Source organism: Ischnura elegans, chromosome 9 (genome assembly GCF_921293095.1).
Source record: "Ischnura elegans chromosome 9, ioIscEleg1.1, whole genome shotgun sequence".
Classification (NCBI taxonomy): domain Eukaryota; kingdom Metazoa; phylum Arthropoda; class Insecta; order Odonata; family Coenagrionidae; genus Ischnura; species Ischnura elegans.
The window spans coordinates 106342770-106367217 of record NC_060254.1 but is presented as its reverse complement, the minus strand read 5'-3'; the positions used below and the strand labels follow the sequence as shown (position 1 = coordinate 106367217).

General features: G+C 40.4%; 1 protein-coding gene across 1 annotated transcript in view; it reads right to left on the bottom strand.

The window, feature by feature from the left end:
• Window positions 1–23300, bottom strand: part of LOC124165219 (venom dipeptidyl peptidase 4) — a 133755-nt gene extending 110455 nt beyond the window's left edge. The window contains exon 1 of the mRNA XM_046542506.1: window positions 21710–23300. Within this exon, the coding sequence (XP_046398462.1) occupies window positions 21710–21751 (42 nt within the window). The 5' untranslated portion in view covers window positions 21752–23300. The remainder of the gene's footprint in view (window positions 1–21709) is intronic.
• Window positions 23301–24448: the final 1148 nt, after the last annotated feature.

The following is a 24448-nucleotide window of genomic DNA, read 5'->3' as shown; positions in this document are numbered from 1 at the left end:
CCGGTAGATCCTCGTCCAAAGGAGCGAATGGAGAACACGGCCAGTCTTCTGGCGGGAGAGAGAGCCAGCGAGGGCCAAAACCATGGTGCAGCTTATACAAGTAATCATTGATGAGTTAGCGCCTATTCTGGCGTATATTTATAATTGAAGTACTGCAAATGGTGTTTTTCCAGAAGTTCTAAAAAAAGCTGTAATCAAACCACTTTAAAAAAAGGATGACAGGTTAATCCAGAATTATAGGCCTATTTCACTGCTATCAATATTTTCTAAAATACTGGAAAAGCTTGTTAAGAACAGGCTGCTCAAATTTCTCGGAAAAACCACTTCCTCAGGAAAAAACCAATTTGGATTTTTATGTGGAAAGGGAACGACAGACGCTTTAGAGAAATACTTAACTCACATTTATGAGCCTAGCAATAAAGTAAAATTACTGCTAGTCTGTTTATTGACATTACTAAAGCATTTGATACATTTGACCAAGGCATTTTAATGCATAAGATTCATAGAGCAGGTATTCGAGGAACTCCACTAAAATGGTTCGAGAGATATCTTTGTACAAGAATGCAGTGTGTAAAAATTGATAACGTTTATGGTATAGTATGATTATAAAGCGATAAAAGTGGAGTTCCCCAAGGATCTATCTTGGGACCCATTCGTTTCCTAATTTATACTAATGACTTATGTAATCATGAATTTAAGGGCACATCACTCTCTTTGCTGATGATATTGCCTTAAGTTACGATAGTGAAAATTGGGACATCGTAAAAAACAATATGCAATTTGACTTGGTTAACCTTAGGAATTGGTTTGAAGCAAATAAATTAGAAATGAATGTAAGAAAAACTAAAGACATTTGCTACAATATTTGTAACAGGTATATAATTGACTGGGATTTGTACCACCACTCAAAGGATTGCCTCATGAATGAGCGTTCGGATTGCTTGCCCTTAGAGCGGGAGTAGTTTCAAGTATATATTTATAGCGGGAGTAGTTTCAAGTTGAATAAACATATTCGAGAAATAACCGGTCAAGCTAATCGTAAAATGGGTTTTGTTAAAAGAATATTAGGAAAGAGCGACGACAAAGTGAGAGAAATTAGCTACTTTTCCCTCGTTAGACCACATTTGGAATACGCTGCCAGTGTTTGGGACCCTCATGAAAAAGGCTTAATAACAGAGTTAGAACGCGTGCAAAGAAGAGCTGCCAGGTATGTGAAAGGTCGTTACGATAGTCTTGTTAGTGTAACTGACCTCTTAGATAAACTCGGATGGGAATCTCTGTCGGACCGTAGATTGAAAAATAGACTAAACCTTTTAGATAAATTCAAGAGCAGTGTCTTTTCTGACGAAGTTAACCATATTTTGCGAACGCCAACGTACTACGGAAGATCAGATCATATAAATAAAATAAGAGAGATAAATTGCAGAACTGACAGATTCCGAATGTCATTTTTTCCACGATCAATAAGAGATTATAACGGCAGCAATAGAACGCGTAAATAGATTGCATGACTTGTAGTGTAGCCTACTAACCTATGTAAAACTTACTGCATGTTTCTGAATTTCTATTCTATATTCTATTTCTAACAGCATATAGTAGTATAGTTTGATATTATACGGGACGTTTCTTGGACGGTGTGGTGTGCATGTGGGAGTCCAAATGCATGCTGCATGCTGGTGATTGATCACCCCCTGCCAAACACCCTAGAGGTGGCTCGCAGGGTAATTTGTAGATGTAGATGTATCTTGGAATAACCCTGGATGAGTGTTTAAAATGGCGTCAACATGTTGAACATGTTGTAAACAGTGTGAGGCAAACTATATCTAATATTTATTTCATCCGTAACAAATGCCCAACATTTTTTTTAAAACTCATTCATAACGCTCTAGTAAATACCAGACTAAACTACGGTGTATTCAGTTGGAGTGCAGCTTATAAAAATTCCAAAAGATCCATTGTTGTACTGCAAAAAAAGACTTATCAGAGTGATTTTAAAAAAGAGCCGTCCTGAAAGTTCTTTTCCTTTATTTTGTAGTATAGGTTTGCTCCACTTAAGACATCTTTTTATTTACAAGGTTTTACGTCGATTTTTCATGAGAAGTGGAAATACGGTGTTGTTATTATACAACCGTCCTTCCTTCACCCTATGAAGATCAAGTATTCTTTTACCCAGACCTAACCTTGCGCTATATAAACGTTGTTTCTTGTTTACAGGCCCAAAAATGTATAATTTATTACCCGATTCATGTCTGAAATAAAAAATAATAACTCAATTATGAAAAATATACAGCCTTGGTTTTTTACAATGCAAAGTATGGAGGATATTTTTCTTTGACGTAATACCATGTAATACATGTACCTACCTACTTTACATCAAATGCTGTGTCTAAAATGTTTCTCTGTTAGCATGACCTTTTGTGAATGATGGTAGCCACAAAACAGTTTCTCCTTAATGGCTACCTAAAGTTAATCCTTTGTATGCAATCAATTTTATTCTGTACTTTTTTTCTTTTTGGAGTAATAAAAACAATTTATTTATTACTAGAATTAAGGGGGAACTTGCATGTTTTTTTTTTTAATTTCACAGGCGGACATAAAATTATTTTCCGAATAAAACTAAGAAAACTGCATGTAAATCTGATTTTTCCTTCTCGACATATTCAATGATAAATAAACGAATTTTAAAGCGCGCCCAAAATTCCCTTACCCCCACCCCCAAGCTACTGCCGACGAAGCCTGGATAACGTCACAGGTGCCGAAACATCACACGTAGCAATTGCTGTGACTGTTTGTAATAGTTGCCAGCAGTTGTGAGAGCTTCGTTTGTGACACGTGTTGATTATTTTTAATTTAAAGCAAAATATTCGACGATAGAGGCTAGGCAGCCCTCATATTTTGTATTATTTATAATATTAATATCTGAGTAAGGGCATAAAATATAAAACTGGAGCAGTTTTAGAACAGAAACAAAAATTTTATAATCCCTTAATAACACATTTGTACGAGTCTGAGCCACGGCCGTTGGAAGGGGAATACGTTAATTGTAAGTTGATGTTATCGACGGCATTTCATTCTTTTAAGTATGTAATTGGAACAATTTTCACGTTTTCTAATATCCGCTATGCTTTTTTATACACAAAAACTTCATCTATTTATTCTTCGGCACCGGAAAATTCGTCGTTTAAGACTGCCTTCTATCATTATAAGGTGAATTCCAGTCAATGCAACTTTTGCTCGCTGATTGGAGATTTATACGAACATCTTTTGTGCCAAAATAGTGTTATTTTCAACGTGACAACACCCGTTCAGCTACTGCTAATAATCACAGTGCCAGTAGTTGTAATGCACAAAATTTGACAAGGTTGAAAAACATCGGGAAAAAGTTGTAATTATCGGTGTTTCATCGTGATTGAATAGTAAAAAGTGCTATTACGCTATCGATAAATGTCTACTAGTAATTTCAAAATTGTCACAGGCGCGGTCACCTCCGTTGTTCACCGTAGAAATAACATTTCACGATCAAGCTATCAAGATCAAAACTGTGCGTGAAGTTTGTTATTCTATTATTGCAACGAATAGTAGTGAGAAAAGTCACCCGTGTCACTTGCGTGGGCTAATTTAAGGCTTTAAATCACTGAATAAATAGTTGTTTTCATCATAACGAGCTCTGTTATTGTTAGTTGTGCGTGATGAATATAAGAATGGTAGTGACTTCCAGTTTTTGATAGTTATATATGCCCATTTCCCACTATAGTTTTATGGTATGTGCTAGTATATAGTTTATCGATTTACCTATATCATTGAAATAGGTTGTAGCTTCTGTGTGTGTTGAAAAGAATGCAGAGCAAGATATTATTTGTTTTTCGCAGGAGGTAAGTGTTTTTATCTGTGATTAAGGCTCTCCAGCTTAGTATTCGTGATGAATTTTCAGCAGGAAGAGAATCGGACCGCCATAGGACGGATAGCTTCTCCGCTAAAAATTCAACAGCACAGCTCGTTAGCTTACGATCGTTATCCTCCAGTATTACAATTTTCTTTTACATCTCGATTTTCCGCCGACGTATAGCAATAATGTTTCATAACAAATTCCATGAGGGTCGTGGCATCAATTTCTGTTGTCCTAAAAAATGGCTGGTGTCTTAACACCCCCTGCCACACGCCTTTTTACGCGGCTTGCGGGGTAGTATGTAGATGTAGATGAATTTCTGGTGAACTATTCGAATGAGCGACAACGTTATCATCCATTTTTCTGATAACTGAAACATACGAAGTGAAACGCTTGTACTTCATTATCCCGATGTCGCATTTTAGTATCCCAAGTAATCATCGTGGCACTATAGCAATAGGAGAACATACCAATAATAACAGCACATATACAAGTGACGATGAGCGGCTAAATCCTCCCTCAAAACAATGTTTACAGGATGCACTCAGTGTATTTCCCGACTCCCGACGGCAATTTAGGCTCAGATGACGTCACGCCTTGCTTCGGCAGAGCTCGGGTGTCTTCGCGCAGTGGTCGGCTCAGAGAAATCGCGAAATTGGTCGGCTCAGAGGGATTTTAAAGTCAATTTTCTTATTTCTTTTAACGATGAATGGAGAAAATTTAGGCATTTTGCGAGCTAATGTATCAATTTTACCCGTTCAAAATAGTTTTTATGGTAATAGACGACCCATGCAAGTTCTTCAATTTATTGGCCGTAATGTAAGGGCCAAAGATGACGAGGTAATGAGAACCAAGGAGGTCCAACAAGAATTATCATGCTCATAAAAAAGATCACACAAGCAACTACGACGGGATTTTTGGAGCAGACGACTACTAGTATTACTTTATCTATTAAAAAATTCCCCTTTTTAGGATTAGTGCGAGTGTGCTCTCACACTTCTCTTCCCCAAAACACACACTCAACACGCACAACCCCATGGTATCCTAACACCCTCTGCCACACACCTTCTTAGGCGACTTTCGTGGTAGTATTTAGATGCAGAAGAACCCTCTCCGTGATCGCAGGTACCTACCTACTGCCGATTATTATATTTTTGATATATCAAAGAATAGAGTCTTACCATTGGTGTTCTCATCATGGAACACATTCACGTGTAACTAGACTACTGGAAAACCTTGTTTAACTGACATTAAGGTTTATAAGAACGATGCCAATCTCCAATTTCTTAAAACCACAAAAAAGTAATGACAAGGATCCACCCCAGTCAAAACTCTCGATAATTTCAACAAAGACAGCAATTAATATCCCAAAAAGTGTGAAAAAACAGCTGTGGAGTGCTGAGACTAAACTATATCAATAACTATTCGCAAGATACATTATAAATAAGATAATCATAGAAAATTAAGAATCCCTTTTAGTTTACAGACACACTGTAAAGTTTAACTTCGCTGAAAACTTCAACCTAGAGATAGTTTTGTCACAAGTTTTACTGCTAGTATACATGGGGATTTGCACGAAAAATCATATAGTCAAATACATCGCTTCAAGAGGAATAAATTATATTTGATTTCACTAATCTACGTAGAATATTTACCGAGTATAATTTCTGTAATTTTAACTTTGGATTTTTATCAAACTGAAGCATTAATGTGGAAAATACAAACTCAAGCAAGCAAAAACGGATGCAAATATTGATTGAGAAAACAAATTAATAGGCATAATATTATACTTATAGAATTCATCCGCAAAGCGTAAATGACATTCCAAGGCATCTTTCAACTTCGAAAAGTGTAGATCATCTAAAATAAGAATAATATTATGAATAGGTTATCCGTTGGTATCCATATGGTGTTTGATGCATGGACTCAGTGCCTGCCATACTTACGTGTTTTCTCAATTTTGATGAGATATTAATACCTTATTGTGCTGCTTGTACATTCTTAAAAATTAAGCAGCTCCCGAGCAATTTCCCACTCATAGTCAAATACCAAAAGCCATTGTCCGTACAGAAGCATAGGTACTCCAAATGCGAGTTCTGATAAAGTGATTCCTTCACTCCTATGTTTAAATTTACCGCTGTGAGCAGGTCTTTATTTGGTGGAATGCTCTCTTCGCCTGAGCTGTTCTGCAGATAACTTTTTTCTTGCTCATTCCATCACTACGTATTCTGCTGCCCAAATAACTGATTTCATTCACATCTTCCAGTTCTCGATTTCCTCCCATTAAAAAAGTCTTCACTACATCCCTTCAACTGTAACTGTACACCAATATCTTAGTTTTTTTTTGCTTACATTCAGCTCATATCTACCCATTATCCTCCTCGTAATTACCACAATCTTCTTCAAATCCTTCAATGTATCTGCTATGACGACTATGTTACCGGAAGTGACGGCACGCTCGAAAAACCGATGTAAACTCGGAGTTGCAAGTTGGAGCAGGATTTTACTTCAGATTCACGACGTAGAAGCTTCATCGAATGCTGCGATAGAAGTAACTAGGCGGAACTCGGGGGAAAGATTTACATTTTCTCTACGTTTGTGTAAAAAGTTGGTGAAAACAGGTTCCGCAATTTTGTTATATTTCTAAGGCTAATAATCATACAATGTTTTCGAAAACCATCCCGATGTAATAAAAAGAAGGGTTCATTACAATAGTATAACTGTTTTGTCGATTAAGAAATTCATACAACCACAGCACGGGGATAAAGATGGCAATTTACAGAAAAAAATTGAGGGTGGTCGTTTTTCGCTAAATTTGTTTAACTTTGACCTCGCATGTATATTGTTAAATTGAGGGCATAGGAAAGAATAAATTGGGAAAGTTATGCACCATTTATTTGAGAGTTTTTACGCGAAGATTCAACTTCCTAGCGCAAAAAAATCGTTTTTCGGGTTTTGGCCAGCTTTTTTCGATTTCAGCCCAGATGTGCGACGCGAAGGAACTTGACCGTGGGAAACAAAAGAGGCCATCTCTTTCGAGCTCATTCACACTCATTGCGAAATCATGCCTTTCGCTACATCCATGACTTTCGCCAGCTCATTCCCGGCGCTTTTTGAGTCTTCACCGTCTCCCCATACTTTTTCCACGAGTGCCCATAAAGACCGGAAATATCCGCCGTCTGTTTCGGAGAAGTATTCGGCATTAAAACTCGGAGGATGGAATAAAATTAGAGCTATTCTTCGGTCGTTTGGCTTTAACTGTAACTGCTTTTTCTTCTGCGGAAATCGCTAAGATATAGCAAGAGATCCGAGATATCACTTACAAAGAAGGTTCGCTGAAGCACTACATTAAACAAGTGACGCTGTACGCAGTCACGCGCGCGCATGAGACAATGCTATACCACTGCGATATCGTGATCAATGCGCAAATATCCAATTTAAAATTAATTCATCAATTTATTTAAAAATATTAGCAGCATTGTACTTTGTATATTATCACTACTTTGTACATTAAAAATTGTGGCTATCGGGTTAAAAGTTTTCATCCAAAAAAAAATATGAATTACCGTACAATAGATATGATGTCACGTAAAATATAGCTGGAATATCAGGTAAAAAGAAACATCATATTCAGTTAATCTTCCCACTTTGCGCCCAAGATAAATTTATCATTCAATTCCAGATAAATAAGGTTGAAGAAACCCTGAAGAACTAAGATAACTCGAAACTATAATTTTTTAAATTATTGTTTTTGGAATAGAACATATTTAAGAATCTACGGAGGGATGGTAAGAAAAGGTTTTTCGAACTACTTAGTACGCAGGATGTATGAGGAGGGGTTTTGGCCGGAGGACAACGCGATTGCCCCTTGACGTGTAAGCGCCACTGTTCTCACAATCATTTCGCGAAAAATTACAGGGAAATTGTTCCAGAATAGACGAAGACATATTCACATTGCCTGAGATTTCCTCCTTGAGATCCCTCGCTGAGCAAACGGAAGTTATTCCGAACTTCGCTGTGAAACACGAATCAGCATCAAAGTGAACACCAAAGATGAAAAGGGCATTATGATGATGTTGGAGGGATGATATCGCGAAAGATTTTGGGCATAACATATTTTCTTTGTGTAAATGTTGGAGAATTGGTATTGCTAAATATTTTAGCCATAAGGCCTTACCGTACAGTTTTATGAATATTTACGGCAACTTTAGTGAAAATCTTAACCAGTACGCAGTTAAACTGAGTGTTGCCAACATAATCTCAAATGAAATATATATACCGAGACGCACCTAGTTCTTGAGGAAATTTGAAATCAATTTATCCGGAATAGCGCAAAATATATCCGTTTAAAAACAATAATGTTCAACATTACCAACATACCATTGGGGAACATGCACAATTTTTTTAAAGTGCTTTAATAAGTAGGTCCTTACCTCAAATGTACTCGCCGAAAATTTCGGGGTCCAATAATGTTTTTTAGCCGAGTTATGAGTTTAAAAAAATTAATTTTCATCGGCTGCTTGAAAACACGACGTCATCGGAGCGTGACGTCACGGCACGGTATCCACTGATAACAGACTGAGGCAGTGGATAGAGAACCGGTCTATGCAGGGGCTAAAACGCAAATTTGGCGAAAATAAATGCTGTTCTTACATCAAAATGCAGATTATGAATATATTGGGTTGCCAAGGCGTTGTTGAAATAAATAAAGGGGATTGCTTGGGGAGAATTGGAGAGATTAAATGAAAATAAGCTGATTGCACATTGTGATCTACGCTGCACATCTAAATCATTTCCTAAGTGGAATAATTGTACTGCAGCATGCATATCCAATAGAAAAACAAGTGAAATCGTGTATAGTGCCCCGGCGCTCAAGTACCTCTATTTTCTCGCCGGAGAAGGCTTGTGCTTGTGTCCCAAAGGAGAAAAATAATAGAAGAAAGTGGTTGACGACCTACTGAATGGAGTTATATACTTTATCTACATTGTCAACGGAATATTTCTCAACGTACACTCTTGAATCAGGATTACAGTAGGGTTTTATCAAATTGCCAGTTTTTCTCAGATAGCCATCAAATTTAGGATGTATCACTCATTTCACTTTGTAAAAAACCCTAGAAATGTACCTAATAGTCTACCCAAGTAGGATTAAATATAAAGGAAGTTGGCTATTCACGAGAATAAATACTGATTACTATCCAATCACGGAGAAAAATAAGGAATATACGAGAAATATGAGGCTTTTGGCAAGTTAAATTCAATATTTGCCACTATCATGCCAAAAAAAAAGTTCGCTGTATGTAACGCAAAACCTAAAATTTCGACTCATTTCTGCAGTGGATTTCGGTTCAAAAACAGGAACATGAGTAAATACAGCGTAAATAGTACTTGAAACTTATTTTTGTGTCTATCAAATACTTTTTTATTACCATTTAACGATCATTTGGATCTCAACTCCGGCCGATTGAAGAAAACTATCAAAGTTTCTCATGGTTACTAAGTAAATACATAAGATAGATTTTCAGGTAGCAATGGATTTATTTAATCTTAATGGACAAAAATTAATATTTAAAAACGTTCGTAATGTAATTTTGATTAACCGCATAATTATTTACCTGCTTGTTTCTACTCCACGCATCGCGCTAGTGACGAAGCAATCGCTCACTATTTTTCAGAAAATCAGCCGCCATATAAAGGAGCCGGCCACTAGTAAACTGTCGTATTGTGCCTTCTTAAATCACTCTTAAGTCAATTTGTCCTTTGAGGAACTACTACTAAGCTCAAAGATGAGTTTTACTTCGATATCTTGCATTAATGCTCCACCGCTCTACCCTATTAGCGAAGTGAATGGTGTACCGTGCGATGATGTCAGAAGGCGTTTCAGGTCACGTGATTTCAAGCGATATTCGAGCACTTTTTATTGGCATTTACTGATGTTTGTGGAGTACTAGGAGAGTTTTGGCTTACATATTTGGAATCGTGAGAAAATTGTCTATTCATTGAGACTTACTAGCATGATGAAATAATTTCATGCATGTTCCCCAATCAAACCTTCATATAAGATTTCGGGATCGGCTAATCATTAAAAGGGAGACAAATGGCACGAAACCATAGGGCGGGCTCGAGGGGATACACTCCCGGGGCAGGGTCTGTAAGCGCGAGCTTTTCACCTCTGCACCCAGAAGGGGGAGGACAGGAAGGAGAAAGGAAGGAGGCGCCGCCGCGATAGGAGCGCGACGACGCGTCGCGACGCCTCATGGGACGGGATAGGTAAGGAAGGGAAGGGACGAGGAATCCCGCACCGTCACAAAGGCGGGCGGGTCCTACCATCAGCGAAACCAGGCATCAGCCATTGCTATTCTAACAACTTCGGAGGATTATCCTATGAGGAAGAATAATCCAACGATCAAATCGTTAGATATTATAAGGGAGACAGCACTGAAGGTGAAAATAAGAGAAGTCGACTAACATATCATTTACTCTGGAACAACAGAAGCGAAAGGTCCTCGTGCAAACCTAGCCCATCTTGCAGGAAAAGAATTCTAACAATACTTTTTAAAGACAATTATAATTAAGAAATACGATTAATTTGAGTCGTGTTGCGTGAAGCTGCCCGGTACCACAGGCGTCGTCCTATCAAACTGTACGTGACATTTAGAGCAAGCCGAAATCAACAGGAAAACTGCTTCCACGTCATCATTGAGTATGAAGAAATTTTTCGTTATTATGTCATAGAAAAAAGCATCTTACAACTCAGCACGCTAACTCCAGGGCTTGTGGAAAGCACTTAACCAACATGTAATTTTGTTGAATGTGAACGACAGCGAAATGTAGCTGAAAAATAGAAAATCTACACTTTATAGACGATTTGAATGATATTGCAAATCAAACGGCTAAAACACCTTTTTTATAATCAATATGCAACATGGATAAGAAAGGATGCTTAAAATTGGTTTCTGAAAACTGATCTTATCCCTGAAGGATAGTGTAAATAATAGATTATGGTCATTCGAAATAATGAGCCACTTATTTAGTCAGATGGAGTAGCCTTAATAAATAAACCCTAAAACTAATGTAATCAAGTTCTGGATCCGAGGTGCTCGTCCAATAGTACGCCTAAACATTGACGCGGACGGTCCGCGCTACGCGCGCGGGGCGCGGAGAGCGGTCGCCGTTGTTCACGTAGGCGCGGACGAAATCCAACCTAACGTCAACTGTGTGTAGCTTGCCAAGGGAGCCGCTTCAGTGACCATATTTACAGACTAAGCACTGATGAATATAATTTTTTAATTATTTTCTCAGCGTCAATAGGGTGGTTTCCCATTATTTTTTAATTGCCCAAATTGAAAGATTATTACTCCTGGAGTACGCATTTCACGCTCTTAGATTTTCGAATGACGATACCTATTTTTCGCGATTAAACAAAAAGTGAACATTTTCAAGAGCGCGATAACGCGACGGATAAGATGGAATGCTGGGAAAAGTCCGTGTGACGTATTTCTGGTTCGAGCTGTCGCCGTGTGAGATGGCCTTGGGGCGAGGCTTTAAGCGCTGATACGATGCGAGTACCTTGCTAGCAGGTAGCGCTAGGCTAAAATAAGGATTATTATTACCTTATCAAACGAAGGAAACTTTCCGAGCTTAGGCAATTTTAATGGGTGATTATTAAGAGATGTTTCCCTGAGCTCTGTGCCTCATGCATGCATTGGTAATCTCAGACAGTGTAAAGCTCCTATCAACTCAAATAGAAATTAGGTCCCTGTGACGTCATTTGGAGTGGCATCGCATGGGCGCCAATCTGGCCTTTTTCAAATGCGGTTAAAATTGACCATTGCCATTCGTCTGAACTGGGATTTCTAAAACCAAATAATTTGTATATTATGAATACACTAATGGTGGGTGACGAATCGCAATCAATGCCTTTCGTTTTCTTTGATGAAGGAAACTACTCTATTAGGAGATAAATGAACATTAATATGTCTTATACTGTACCATAAGCACAATTGAAAATAACCTCTAGTTATATATCGACAATTTAAGTAATATCTTTAGATACCTCCACTGCACAAACGCTCGACAAGTGAGTCCCACCTAATTAAATCCGCTCATCTTGTACAATTAGGGTCATCTAGAGTGGGCAACGAATCGCAATCAATGCCTTTCGTTTTCTTTCATGAGGGAAAATACCCTATTTCACTATCCATGGCAAAAAGACGCACTCACACTGCTTTCTCCAAGCTCGCTCCATTTCCAACGACAAATCTACAAGGTCCGCATCAGCCGCCCGCGTTCATGTGCATAAGCACAAACCTGTCTCTGTGGCCCGTAAGCGCGCGGATGATCCCAGGGGGGCGGAGCGAGGGGCGGAAGGCTCCTCCGCGTCCCCACCCATTTATAAGCTATTCTCATTAGCGTCAATGGAAACTCATCCGCGCGCGTAGCGCAGACCGTCCGCGCCCGTGTGAAACGGGCCTTATTATGAAAGTGTACCATCCTAAACCCTTATCCTTCGTTCACCATCGTACTATAGCAGACGATATCATGAGAATAAAATAATAGAAATAGACTGCAAAACAGAGAGATTTAAAATGTCATTCTTCCCTCGTACTATTAAGGATAGCAACGTTGTCTCCATTGATAGGATTAATGGCATCGCTCGCAAGGATCACTCATTGCATGTTTTTTTATAGTTCTAACCTTGCATGTGTTTGCTCTAGGAATTACTAACCATTAGCAATTTTTTATGAATAAGCATGTATATTTTGCTAGTAAGCGTAATAATTCTATGACCGTGCGGTGTGCATGTGGCGGTCCTCATGCATGCTGCATATTGGTGATTTGTCACCCCCTGCCAAACACCCTAGAGGTGGCTCGCAGGGTATTATGTAGATGTAAACATATCGTGCAAATTGCCATGAACGATCACCTTTAATGAGGCCGGCAAAGTAATTCCTCTCACGCGCAGTCCGCAGTTGTATGTATAAGCCATGTTATGTAATGCATTAAGAAAACTAATGAATATTGGAAATGTCCACTTACGCACGTCCTTATAGAATTCGCTCAAATTTCTTCGTTGCAGAAAGGCATCTACATACACGTAATACCCTGCGATCCATTTCTAGTGTGTTTGGCAGAGGCTGACCAACTATAAACGCCGTTTTACACGGTACACGGAATTGCTCAATCTGACGTACGTGCGAAGGCGCAATCGTGTAAAGCGGTGAATTGCTAGAACACATGAGAGAATGCGTGGATGCGACACGGCAAAATAGCCCCTGTTCTAATTTCGTTCATGCATTCGCGCAATGCCACGCCATTTCAGAAATTAATGCAGCTCTAACCTGCGCAATTCCGTGCCCCGTGTGCATGCAAGCATGCAAGCCTTATCAGCCTTAATCATGCAAGACAATCACCATGCATAACACAAGGCCATGCAAATATTACGCAAAATGACAACAAATACGTTCAATTCCAAGCAAGGGCCATCTTGGGTTAGTAATCTCTATAGGAAATCCATGCACGGCTAGAACAATCGAAAAATAAGCTTTGGTTATTATGCAATGCGTATTCCTAGCGAGTGACGCCATTGATTTTAATCGAGGCACCGTCACTATCCCTGATAGCATAAGGGAACAGTGACATTTTAAATCTCTCTCTGTAATGCAGTTTATTTCCATTCTTTTCTTCTCGTGATCTCGTCAACTACAGTGCGACAGTAAACTAAGGATATGTTTCACGTCGTCTGAGAAAAAATCTTCTCCGACTTTACTTACAATTAGTAAATTAAGCCTATACTTTGCTCTACGCTCCTATAAAGATTGCCATTCTAACTCGCCTAGCAGATTGGAAACGCTAGTCTAGCTTCATCGTAATTAACTCGTCACTAATCTGTCCGCCCTGCGCTGTGTTCTCGTGGGGCAAACAAGTACTTCGCGTGTGTACCCCACGAGATATCTCGAGTAATGATAACATCCCCTAAGTATTTTACGAACTCGGCATTCGATAGTTGGATCCCGTTAATGGTGTAGCTTTTTTCTTGGAAAGATTCCCCAAAAATTCATTACCATACACTTTTCAAGATTTAATTCAAGCTCCCAAGTACTGCACCACTCATTTATAGCAGCGAGGTCCTTTTACAATGCCAATCCATCAATTTCTCAGCACAATCATCTGCGAAGAGGCGGTACCTGTACATCGCGTCAACGGGCGAAATCAATACGTGCATCGTGAAGGTAGAATGATCCGCAATTTCACTTAATAACAGAGTTCAAACGCGTTCAAAGAAGAGCTGCCAGGTACGTGAAAGGTCGTTACGATAGTCTTGTTAGTGTAACTGACCTCTTAGACGAACTCGGATGGGAATCTCTGTAAGACCGTAGATTGAAAAGTAGACTAAACCTTTTAGATAAATTCAAGACCACTATCTTTTCTAACGAAGTTAACCATATCTTACGGACGCCAACATACTATTACGGAAGATCGGATCATATGAATAAAATAAGAGAGGTAGATAGTAGAACGGACAGATTCAGTATGTCTTTTTTCCACGATCAATAAGAGATTATAACGGCAGTGATTAAATTCATAAATATATTGCATGACTTGTAGTGTAGCCTACTAACCTATGTAAAATTTAACGCATGTTACTTAATTTTATTTTTATTTCTAACAGCATATGTTAGTATAATTTGTTGGTATTCGAGAATCCAGACAAGGGAGACGCCAACTATCGGCCGAATTCGAAAGTAGAGCTTCGAGGGAACCATAGGTAGCTAGGCATTTACCGCAGGAAGCCACGTTGATCAAGCATTGGTATTCTTCGGTATTCTCTGATTTCTGTTGTTATTTTGTTGACATGAAGCTATCATTACGTCGTAAGCAATATATTTTATCCATTGATATTGTGTTTGAGGCTTTTAAGTTGGTTTTCATTGCTACAATTCGTCACTCAACTGTGACGTTGGTAATATAGAAACCACGTTGCGAAATCATAGGCATTGTAGGGTATATTCAGTTTTCTATGGATAAATTGTTAGTGTTAAGCTTCGATAACTTCGTATGTAATGTATTTTATGCATTTATATATATGTGTGTGAGGTCTTTTAATTGATTTTGATCACTGCAATTCATCATTCCCCTTGACGGTAAACCCCGACGGTGGGAAACCACGTTGAGAAATTTATGGTATTGTTGGGTATATTGAGTTTTCTCTAATTACACTGGACGGCAAAAGCAATTTTTTTAGCCGTGATACCATTCCTGCTAATTATTATGCAAAATGACCTCTTGAATCCGAACATGACATCCGCTTTCCTCCATCATCCACCATTTTCAGGGGGAAGCCCCTACTCTAATTTTCATCACTTTGATATGTCTTGGAGGAATGAAAAGGATTACATTAGAATTTATATTTCTTATTAGGTTTTTTAGAGGTGAAAAGTTCTAAAACATGATAATTAATGGTAAGGTTGTAGATTTGGGGGATTGGTTTCCGTTAATGATTTTTAAAACCCATTAAAATTATCAACCTTTCCTTTTTTCGCAATTTTTCACTTATTTTCTTCATTTTTCAGCTCCCATTTTATTTTCCCATACCCCAAATATCCTACAATGATGGAAAAATATACATATTAACAGATTATATCAGCAATAATAAAAATATTTAGGTACACGGCATGGAAAAAATAATGAAAATGTGTGCCAACAGTTGAGAAGGTACGCAGCCATGCTGGCGCCCTCAATACCACACGCGCATCAACAAAGAGAAAAATAACCAGTGTGAAGTGAGGTAGAAGTTTCTCATGCAAAAACAGCAGTAGGTCTAATATATCAACATGCCCGCATTCAGTTTCCCTGAAAATCTCCTCACAAATTTGGTGATGTCTTTATGGAACCATTCCCTGTGTTTATCTGAAACTGCTCGTAAATATTCTATGAAAAGATCCAGGTGTGAATGAAGGAAATGCATTTTTAGTGACACGTTAAACCCCATGGCCTAATACGCTGACAGCAATTCACACGTTTCTCAGCTCATTCTCACAGCTAACACACGTTTCAGAATCCAAGCCAAGCTCGATTTTATTTATAATTCAGGTGTTTCATGTACATCAACTCTTGGAAAAGTTTCCTAATCTGGGGGTCCACGAGTTCCTTCCTTGGTTTTAGCCTCACTAATTGTAAGACGAGGAAATTAAGTTAAAAATTGAAATTCAGCTCCTGTCTTTTCGATTGCCTTCACAAAGTATTTCATCTGTCTTAATTTGATGTGCAATGGTGGCAAGTGAATATTTTCTGTCGAAACCAGGGAAACATAAGCAACATTTTTATAACCATGAGTACAGCTTTCTCGCAGAGGCCAATTCCGTACTATGTTATGTTTTTCACGGGCGTGGCTGTTGTATTCACAAAGAAAGCAGCGGTATTTCGTGAAGCCCGATTGCAGTCCCATGAGTAGAGCGACAAATTTCAGATCAGCGCAAACTTACCAATTCTAATCAAGATAATTAATTCTTTCAAGGATTCAATTGATATATCTGTCTCCTTCATATCAGAAGAGTATGCAGACAGGACAGAAGGTAACTCATTCCCATTGGCCAACAGGACCACTTTAAAGCTTGTCTTTGACGAATCCATAAACAGTCTCCATTTTTTGGGTCACATGGCATCATCAGTTCTATCAACAATGCATTTAATTACAGAAAAAAACCAAGCCTTCACCTTCCATAAAAAGTAATTTCAGTGCTGACTGTCTAGCCCCATAGGAAAAGATTTTTATGCCCTTTTCTAAGAGATTGCCATTCATTTACGCGAAACTATGTGCCATATGCTACAGTGGTTTGACCAATTATTTGGTTAAATTACTGTGACAAGTGGTGCAACAAACACATGGTGCTTAATCCTAGCCCTGTCCGCCAACTTGGCAGCCAAAGTAAAATTTATAAGCAGTTTTAAAAATTGAAAGAATAGGTTTATGTTGCGATGTTTAAGTCAAATCACCGCAAACATAGCAGAAGCGATGAGGATGATTTTTACACACAGGGGCGCCGACTTATAAAAAATATTGGGGGGGCCCATATCCGAGGTCTTGCCCCGGGAAGAGGTTAAATTCAAAGTGTGTCGCAGCACCGAAACACTATCATGATTCACACCACCTGATTCAGTTAACCTGGTTAACCTTATAATTATTTGTTTTAACACATTGTTGAATTTATTTTAAAAGGTAACTATTGTCAAACATGGGAAATAAAAATTACCAATATATTTTTGCGATTTCACAAAGCATAATATAATTTAATTATTTTCTTGAAACATTGAGGGGGCTCTGCCCCCCCAAAACGAATCTTTGAGGGGGCTCGGGCCCCCTCAGGCCCCATGGAGTCGGCGCCACTGTTTACACATGGTAACATATTTACACATTTAATCATAGTAATGATCACAACTGAAGCCCACATACTGACATTCACTTGGAAAAAGTCGGAGTGTAACAACTTCTACTGTAATCCTTGTGTAGGCTTTCGTGGTGTGGTGAGGATTCAGCGTGGAGGTTTTCGGGGTTACTACCGCGTAGATTCTGTAGATTGATTTGCGATCAGATTTGTCTGCAGAGATGAATCTATGCGGTAGTAACCCCGAAAACCTCCACGCTGAACTTCTACTGTTTTGCACAATTTTAACTACTTGGAAAAAAAGGATCATCCTTGTCCAAAACACCGAAAGAGTTGACTCTGCGATTGCTAGAGATACCGAGGGAAGATGACGACAACTTCAATACACACAATTGATTTGAGAGGCTGATACTTTGTGCAACTCCATTCTTAAGGAGAAAGAATACTTTTTAACTGAAATGAGAATATAAAATCTTAATCTTATATTTTTCGTGGAATAAGGAAGTATTACTTTTCCTTTTTAGCTGCGAAAGCTAAGAGAATTGCCGTCCAAGGCTGAGCGGGCGAGGCATTGCGAGGGCCAGCGTAGTATAGTGAATCTTCCGAGGTATTGCTACAAATTTTAATCATTGTTGCCATGCTATGCAGCAAAATATTTTTATTCTTACTGCTGTTTGGAGGGGGGAGCTCCCCCGAAAATGGCGGGTGATGGGGAAAAACGGAGTTCATATTCGGATTTAGGAGGTCATTTTACAGTAGAAGCAGCAGCCAATAATCATGCCGTCCAGTGTTATTTTGTTAGTATTGTGATAACGTTGTAAGTAATATATGTTATGCATTACCAATAACCAATACTTTCCAAAGCCAATACTTTCAATTCACCGCCTTGCTGGCTAAGGCAACCAACGGAAATTAACAAGTCCCGCATTTAAAATACACTCTCCCTCCGTGGCACAGCCGCTATTCGTTGTTGCCCCAAGGACAGTCTAAGAACCTTGGCCCCAAGGTATCTGTATACCTCTTCATAACCAAGAAAAATCTTCCTCGACATATTTCAATTGATACAGTGGGATGCCTCGACGATACTTCCTACCACAGAGTTGTGCTCCTACTACGCCTATGCTATTGTCAGAACACTAACCTCGCTGCGTCGGCCATATTGTCAGCGCCTGCAGCGCCGCCATCGGTGATTTGAGTCTCGAATACGTGACGTTTTTTGGACCGTGAGGTGTGCATGTGGGAGTCCAATTGTATACTGCATGTTGGTGATTGATCACCACCTGCCAAACACCCTAGAGGTGTCTCGCCGGGTATTGTGTAAATGTAGATGTTCACATAAAAGCTGTCACTCCACACAATGATCTGCAGTGGAATTGCCGTGCCATGTCGTCCACGGCCCTCAGAATTCTCCTCATCATGCGACCATTCCAAAAAAGCCGTTTTCAAGCAAGTATTAAAAAAAAACTTGCCATATTGTGACTTGCAATGTGGCAAGTTTCTGTTCTCCTAATGACTAAGTCCCCTCATGAAGGAAAGAAAGAATTTTGGCTGCAGAGAAGTAGAGAAATGGACAAATGTGATGCTAAAATTCCACACAAAAACCTTTGATTGCTTTCACGTGGATAGGAAGAACTTACTTTTTCTACCATCACAATGGATGAAGTGTGAAGTGAGCAGAAATGGCGAGATGCGCGCATTATTCTAAGCTCTTCCATTTCGAAGCTGCGATAAACGCGACTCAACAACCACGGTGGATCAACTCAAGCACTCCATAAACAAATTGGGTGGTATGCGCGCCACAATACGTAGTGACGCCGATCTCTATCGACGAAAAAAATCACTGCAAACAGTGGTTCTCACGCGGAAGTTGACTATAATTGAAGGAGCAAAATAGCATTGCCTCAAAACTAATTCCAACACAACTGTGTGCTTTGAGCGCACATTTCGTGATGGCAAAAGAAGAAATACGAAAGATAAATATTATGTCTGCATATCCTCTTGTTTGTAAGAAAATATAATTTCATTTTGGCTGAGGATTGCTTCCTCAAGGATACTAATTGATTAAAAGTAGCTGCACCGACATTCTTTGCTTACGTAGTGTAATTAATGTCGCCGCTTGCTATACACAAGAGGGCAGCGTATTCGATTCGTAGTACGTAAAAACCTAATTATTTACTTCTTCGTTAAGTGATCGTATCAAGTTCGATTAATCGATAACCATTCCCATACAGTTCATACAATAACTATAGGGAGCTCCACTAGGTAGCAGTGGCAGTCTACATCTACAAAATACCCTGCGAGTCACGTCTAGGGTGCTTGGCAGGGGGTGATCAACCACCAGTATGCAGCAGGATTCTCGCATGAACACCATATTGTACGAAACACCTTAGGCATACTAACGCATTCATTCAAAGGCAAAACTTGCCAACTACTCATTAAGGTATTCTGCTAATAAAGTTAGAACATACAAAAAATGCCGTTAGAAATACATAATAAGAAAATGCATAAGCATGGATTAAGGAACACACAAGTTAGTAAGCTACCATGCAAGCCATCCGTAATCTATTTGTGAGTTCTAACGCTGCCGTTATTGTCTCTCATTGATCGTAGAAAAAAAAGACATTCTGAATCTTCCTGTTCAACATTCTATCTCCCTTACTTTATTTTTATGATCTGATATTCCGTCGTATGTTGGCATTCGTAAGTATTGGCGAACTCCGTGAGAAGAGACACTGCTCTTGAATTTATCTAAAAGGTTTAGTCTATTTTTCAATCTACGGCCCGACAGAGATTCCCATCCGAGTTTATCTACGAGGTCAGTTACACCAACAAAACTATCGTAACGACCTTTCACGAACCTGGCAGCTCTTCTTTACACGCGTTGGGTGCCCCGAATGATATAGCTATGTTGTGGGAAGATATTCTTCTTCCATAAATTCATTACTAAGCATTTTTTTCAAATTTACTTCTAACTGCCATGCATCGCACCACGCTTGGATAACAGCAAGGTCGTTCGTTAGTTCATCTCTATCTTTACTGGAACCTATTTCCCTGTAAACTACAGCGTCGTCTGCAAATAATCGTAGATTACTGTGTACTATTTCACCAATGTCGTTTATATAAAGAAGGAATAGGAGAGGCCTTTGACACTACCCTGAGGGACGCCGGAAGTGACTCTAACCTCGTCGGAGACTGCACCGTCTAATACTACTCTTTACATGCGGTCGCTCAAAAATTCTTTTATCCAGGAAATTACATCTTCCTCTAGGCCGTAAGATTGCAGTTTTATTAATAACTGTATTTGTTTTATTAATAAGTGCATTCTGTGGGGCAATTTATCAAATACTTTTTTGAAATCAAGAAAAATCGCGTCGACTGGAACGTTGTCTTCTCCGGAGACTAAAATGTCGTGGGCGAAAAGCGCTAACTGGGTTTCGAATGATGCTACTAATCCATGTTGAGTTCTCATTAACAAGTTTTGCGCGTCTAGGAGTTTCATTGCAGAGCTGACTACGATGTGTTCAAGGACTTTGCATGAGATGGACGTTAAAGAGATCGGTCTGTAATTAGATGGCCGTTCCCTGTGTCCGCTTTTGAATAATGGCGTTAAATTATCAATTTTCCAGTCATTACGCAAATTTATATTTTATCTTACCCTCCTAGTTATCGTTTTCTCCATGTATTTACACCGAACGATGTCGCGTAGCGAAGAAACTGGTAGTCATTAAAATCAATTATGTGAAATTTACAAGGCTTTTCATCCGACATATTAATACCTATTCCCTTCGGCATGCTTCGCAGCCACATGTACGAGTCGAGGGTAATAGGTAAAGATACGTGAAAATCGCGCTTTCATTTTTATTTTATCGCACTTTCAATAACAGTTTATTGCATTTTGTAGCGTCTATTTTTTATTTTCATGATGTGGTAGATGACGATAAAATGAAGTGAAACACAGTTATATGAAAAAAACAGAATATTTTAAATAATTGTGTTGTAGAACAATAATAAATTAAGGAATAAGACAGAAAGTGGCGGAGGTGAAGCTTGCCCGCGCCCACTTGTAGTTCGCGGCCACGTAGAGTCCCAGCCAACTAGCAGCTGGCCAGTCGCTCACATGCTTCAAGCGGTGAGTGTCGGCGGAGCATTTAAATTGTGCTCGGCACAAAATGTACGAATTTTGCCCACGAAAAGGCAAATTTGCGTCCCTTGAGTCCAAGGAGTGACGTCAATCCCGATGACGTGGATCAAGAGCAAAGGCATTATGCGAGAAAAGAAGAGAGCAGGTAGCCCCTCGCCTGGCCACCTGTGGCTTCCCACCGGACACTCAACAACACTCACCGACGCCATTGGCGGAGGGGAGGGGGCGTGGTTGGTTAACGGGATGAGGAGAGAGAGAGAGAGAGAGAGGCATACACAAACACGCTTTCTATCTCACCTGGCTCCCAACGTGACCGACTTCTGGGTTTTCAACCTCCATGGCCGCGGGAACACCTCCACTCTGCGCGGAGGAACGGGGTTCGATCGGCTTCTCTGCCAGGGCGCAACAGTACTCCCGGGAGATAGTCTTTCACGCCACGGGCGCCCGAACGCTTCGGCACTTCTTGAAGTCTACCAACGGATTCCGGGTGTCTGGGAACACTTGTAAAAATCCCTTCACTCACTTTTCTCACAAAAAATACCTCACGGCACTTTCTAGCAGTAACCAGAGTAACGCCGTTTTCACCACGATGGCGTAATATTGGGGTCGCCAATAAGTGACACAAAAAACACACTTAATTTCCTCTAGGTTCCACTATGAAGTATTTGAACTACACTTTGTTTCACTTCAGTGGAAGCGACGGGCACTTGTTTTGAGGCGACTACGGTGACGTAAGAAAGAACGCAGTGAAACACCTTATTTATACGCACACAGAGTGCCACTATGAAATAGATAGACACTTTGTCGTGCCTCAGGTGAATTAACGCGACTTGAATCGTGGGGAAATGTTTGGGTGAGCACTACATCAAATCCCTTCCCTTGAGTGTCACTTGCAAATATTAGAGGGACACTTTTCCGGCAGAGAAGTGGCGCTGGGCCTTTGGCCGTGTTGACGACGGTGGAGTTGCGAGGTTCCGAGCGCCGTGCTTTCAGAGGGATTTGAACGTCCTCTCTGCTTCCTCCGACGCACTCACCCTAAAGAGCAGCACTTACCGGAGCCAACACTTGGACGGTCCCGAGAGAGAAATTTGACCTCGCTTTCTATCCTTTCTCTTCTCCTACGGGATGAGGAGACCTTGCCACGCTGAGAGCCGCCTTCGGTCGTGACAGTGGGGGGGGGGGGAGAAGCTTAGATTCGAGGGCTGTTGGTACGAATCACTCTGCTCACGGGCCGATATGCTAATGAACCCGAGGAGGGGTCGATGAAATCGCACTGGAGTTAGCAACTCTCGCACGCGAAGTGAAATGACGAAGTGTTGTGTTCGCAGAAATCGGCTGAAAAGCTTCCGAAGCAATCCCAGTCCACCGAATCGGCAATCGGCTTTTATTCTGCTGCCAACTCCGTCCAGCAGTGAAACGGATGGCTGTGAGCAGCTGTTTCTTCTTGGGTGGGTCGATCATTCACGACTGCGGGAAGTGTGTTGCCCGATCCAGGGGACGCCCAAATCAGCAGAGCGACTCTTGAAGTGAACCACCGAATCAGCGAAGAATTTTCGCTTTCCTCTCGCAGCCAGCTCCGTTGGGAAAGGGGCGGGCGGTTGAGTTTTCGGATGGCAGGCTGGGCGTGCCGCGGGGAACGAAAACTTTCACTCTTCGCTCTCTCCGCTGCGGATACATCGCCCCCTTTCAGTCTCTCCCGAGCCGTCCCTTCGCTCCACAGTCGCCTCGGCAAAACGCAACGAACAAACAGGGGAAATGGTCCCCCCTCCACGGAAGAGGCCCGCACCCGCACAACGGGAGCAGAGAGGATGCGGAGTCGAAGGCGAGGAGGGAGCGACTCGACTCTAGGGCTGCGGCGGGCCGATTGGATTGGGCCTTCCTTCCTCCCTCTGCGGCGGCGAGTTGATGTGGGAGTCCCAGCAGCTCGCGGGAGTGGGTCACGGGGAAGGAGGGGAAGTGGTGGGGAGGGGCGAGCGACCCTCCACTTCCCCTCCGCTGCGATTCGGGAAAGGCTCTCGTGAATAACAGTGCCCCCCCTTCGCGCCCAAGCGTTGTCGCTCGCAGCCATGCACGCCTTCTCTCTCAGTTCTGACGGTTCTGACACACTCAGCAGCGGATACAGAAAAGGTAGGGGGCGCAAAAGGTATCTACATAATACCCTGCGAGCCACCTCTAGGGTGTTTGGCAGGGGGTGATCAATCACCAGTATTTTGAGCTACCGATAGTTTTATCGTAATGAAAAATAATCAAGTCACATGCGAAGTTTAAGAAAGTACGATTTAAACTGATTGTACCCATACACAAGACAATGCCATCTTTTGATATAAAAAAGTTACAATTGAGGATCTGCAATGTTTGGCATTGAAGGCCGCTCCGCTAAAGGGGGGGGGGACGAGCGCCCCCTGTGCAGGGGGCGCGCATATGTATATTTACTCGCTTTTGCTCGATGGGGGGGCTGTGCCCCCCCAACCCCCCCAGAAAAGACCTGAGGCCTGTTACGGTCAATTTGGAAGGTCATATACTTTTTGTCTGCTATTTGTTAATTAAGGATCGTTTACTTTTCAGTTGTCTAGAATAGATATAAGCAATATTTCCACTTTCAAGTAAAACGAGAGTATGGTACGTAGGTAACAATATGGAAATAAGTTTTTATAGAAGAAAAACGTTTTTCTGTTGGACTTAAAAAAATAAAATATATTTTACGAGTCAGACAAAGTCTAAATTATTAATTCAATTACTAAAAACGTTGAGAGCATATTCCACTGTAAAATTCAATTCATACTTATTATCTTAACATAACTACTTTACGAAATACAATGAACTGCAGTTAACTACATTTTAATTGATTAAGTATGACATAAAGTGAATAAACACTGCAAAAATTATATTTAAAAATACCAGTGTCTGATCAAACTCATCGCAATTTGAATTTATATGGAGCATTGAATATTTCTGTCACTTATCCTAACACGTTTGATAAATGTAGTTCGATATATATATCAACATGGCACCCTTTACTTTGAGAAAACAACTAAC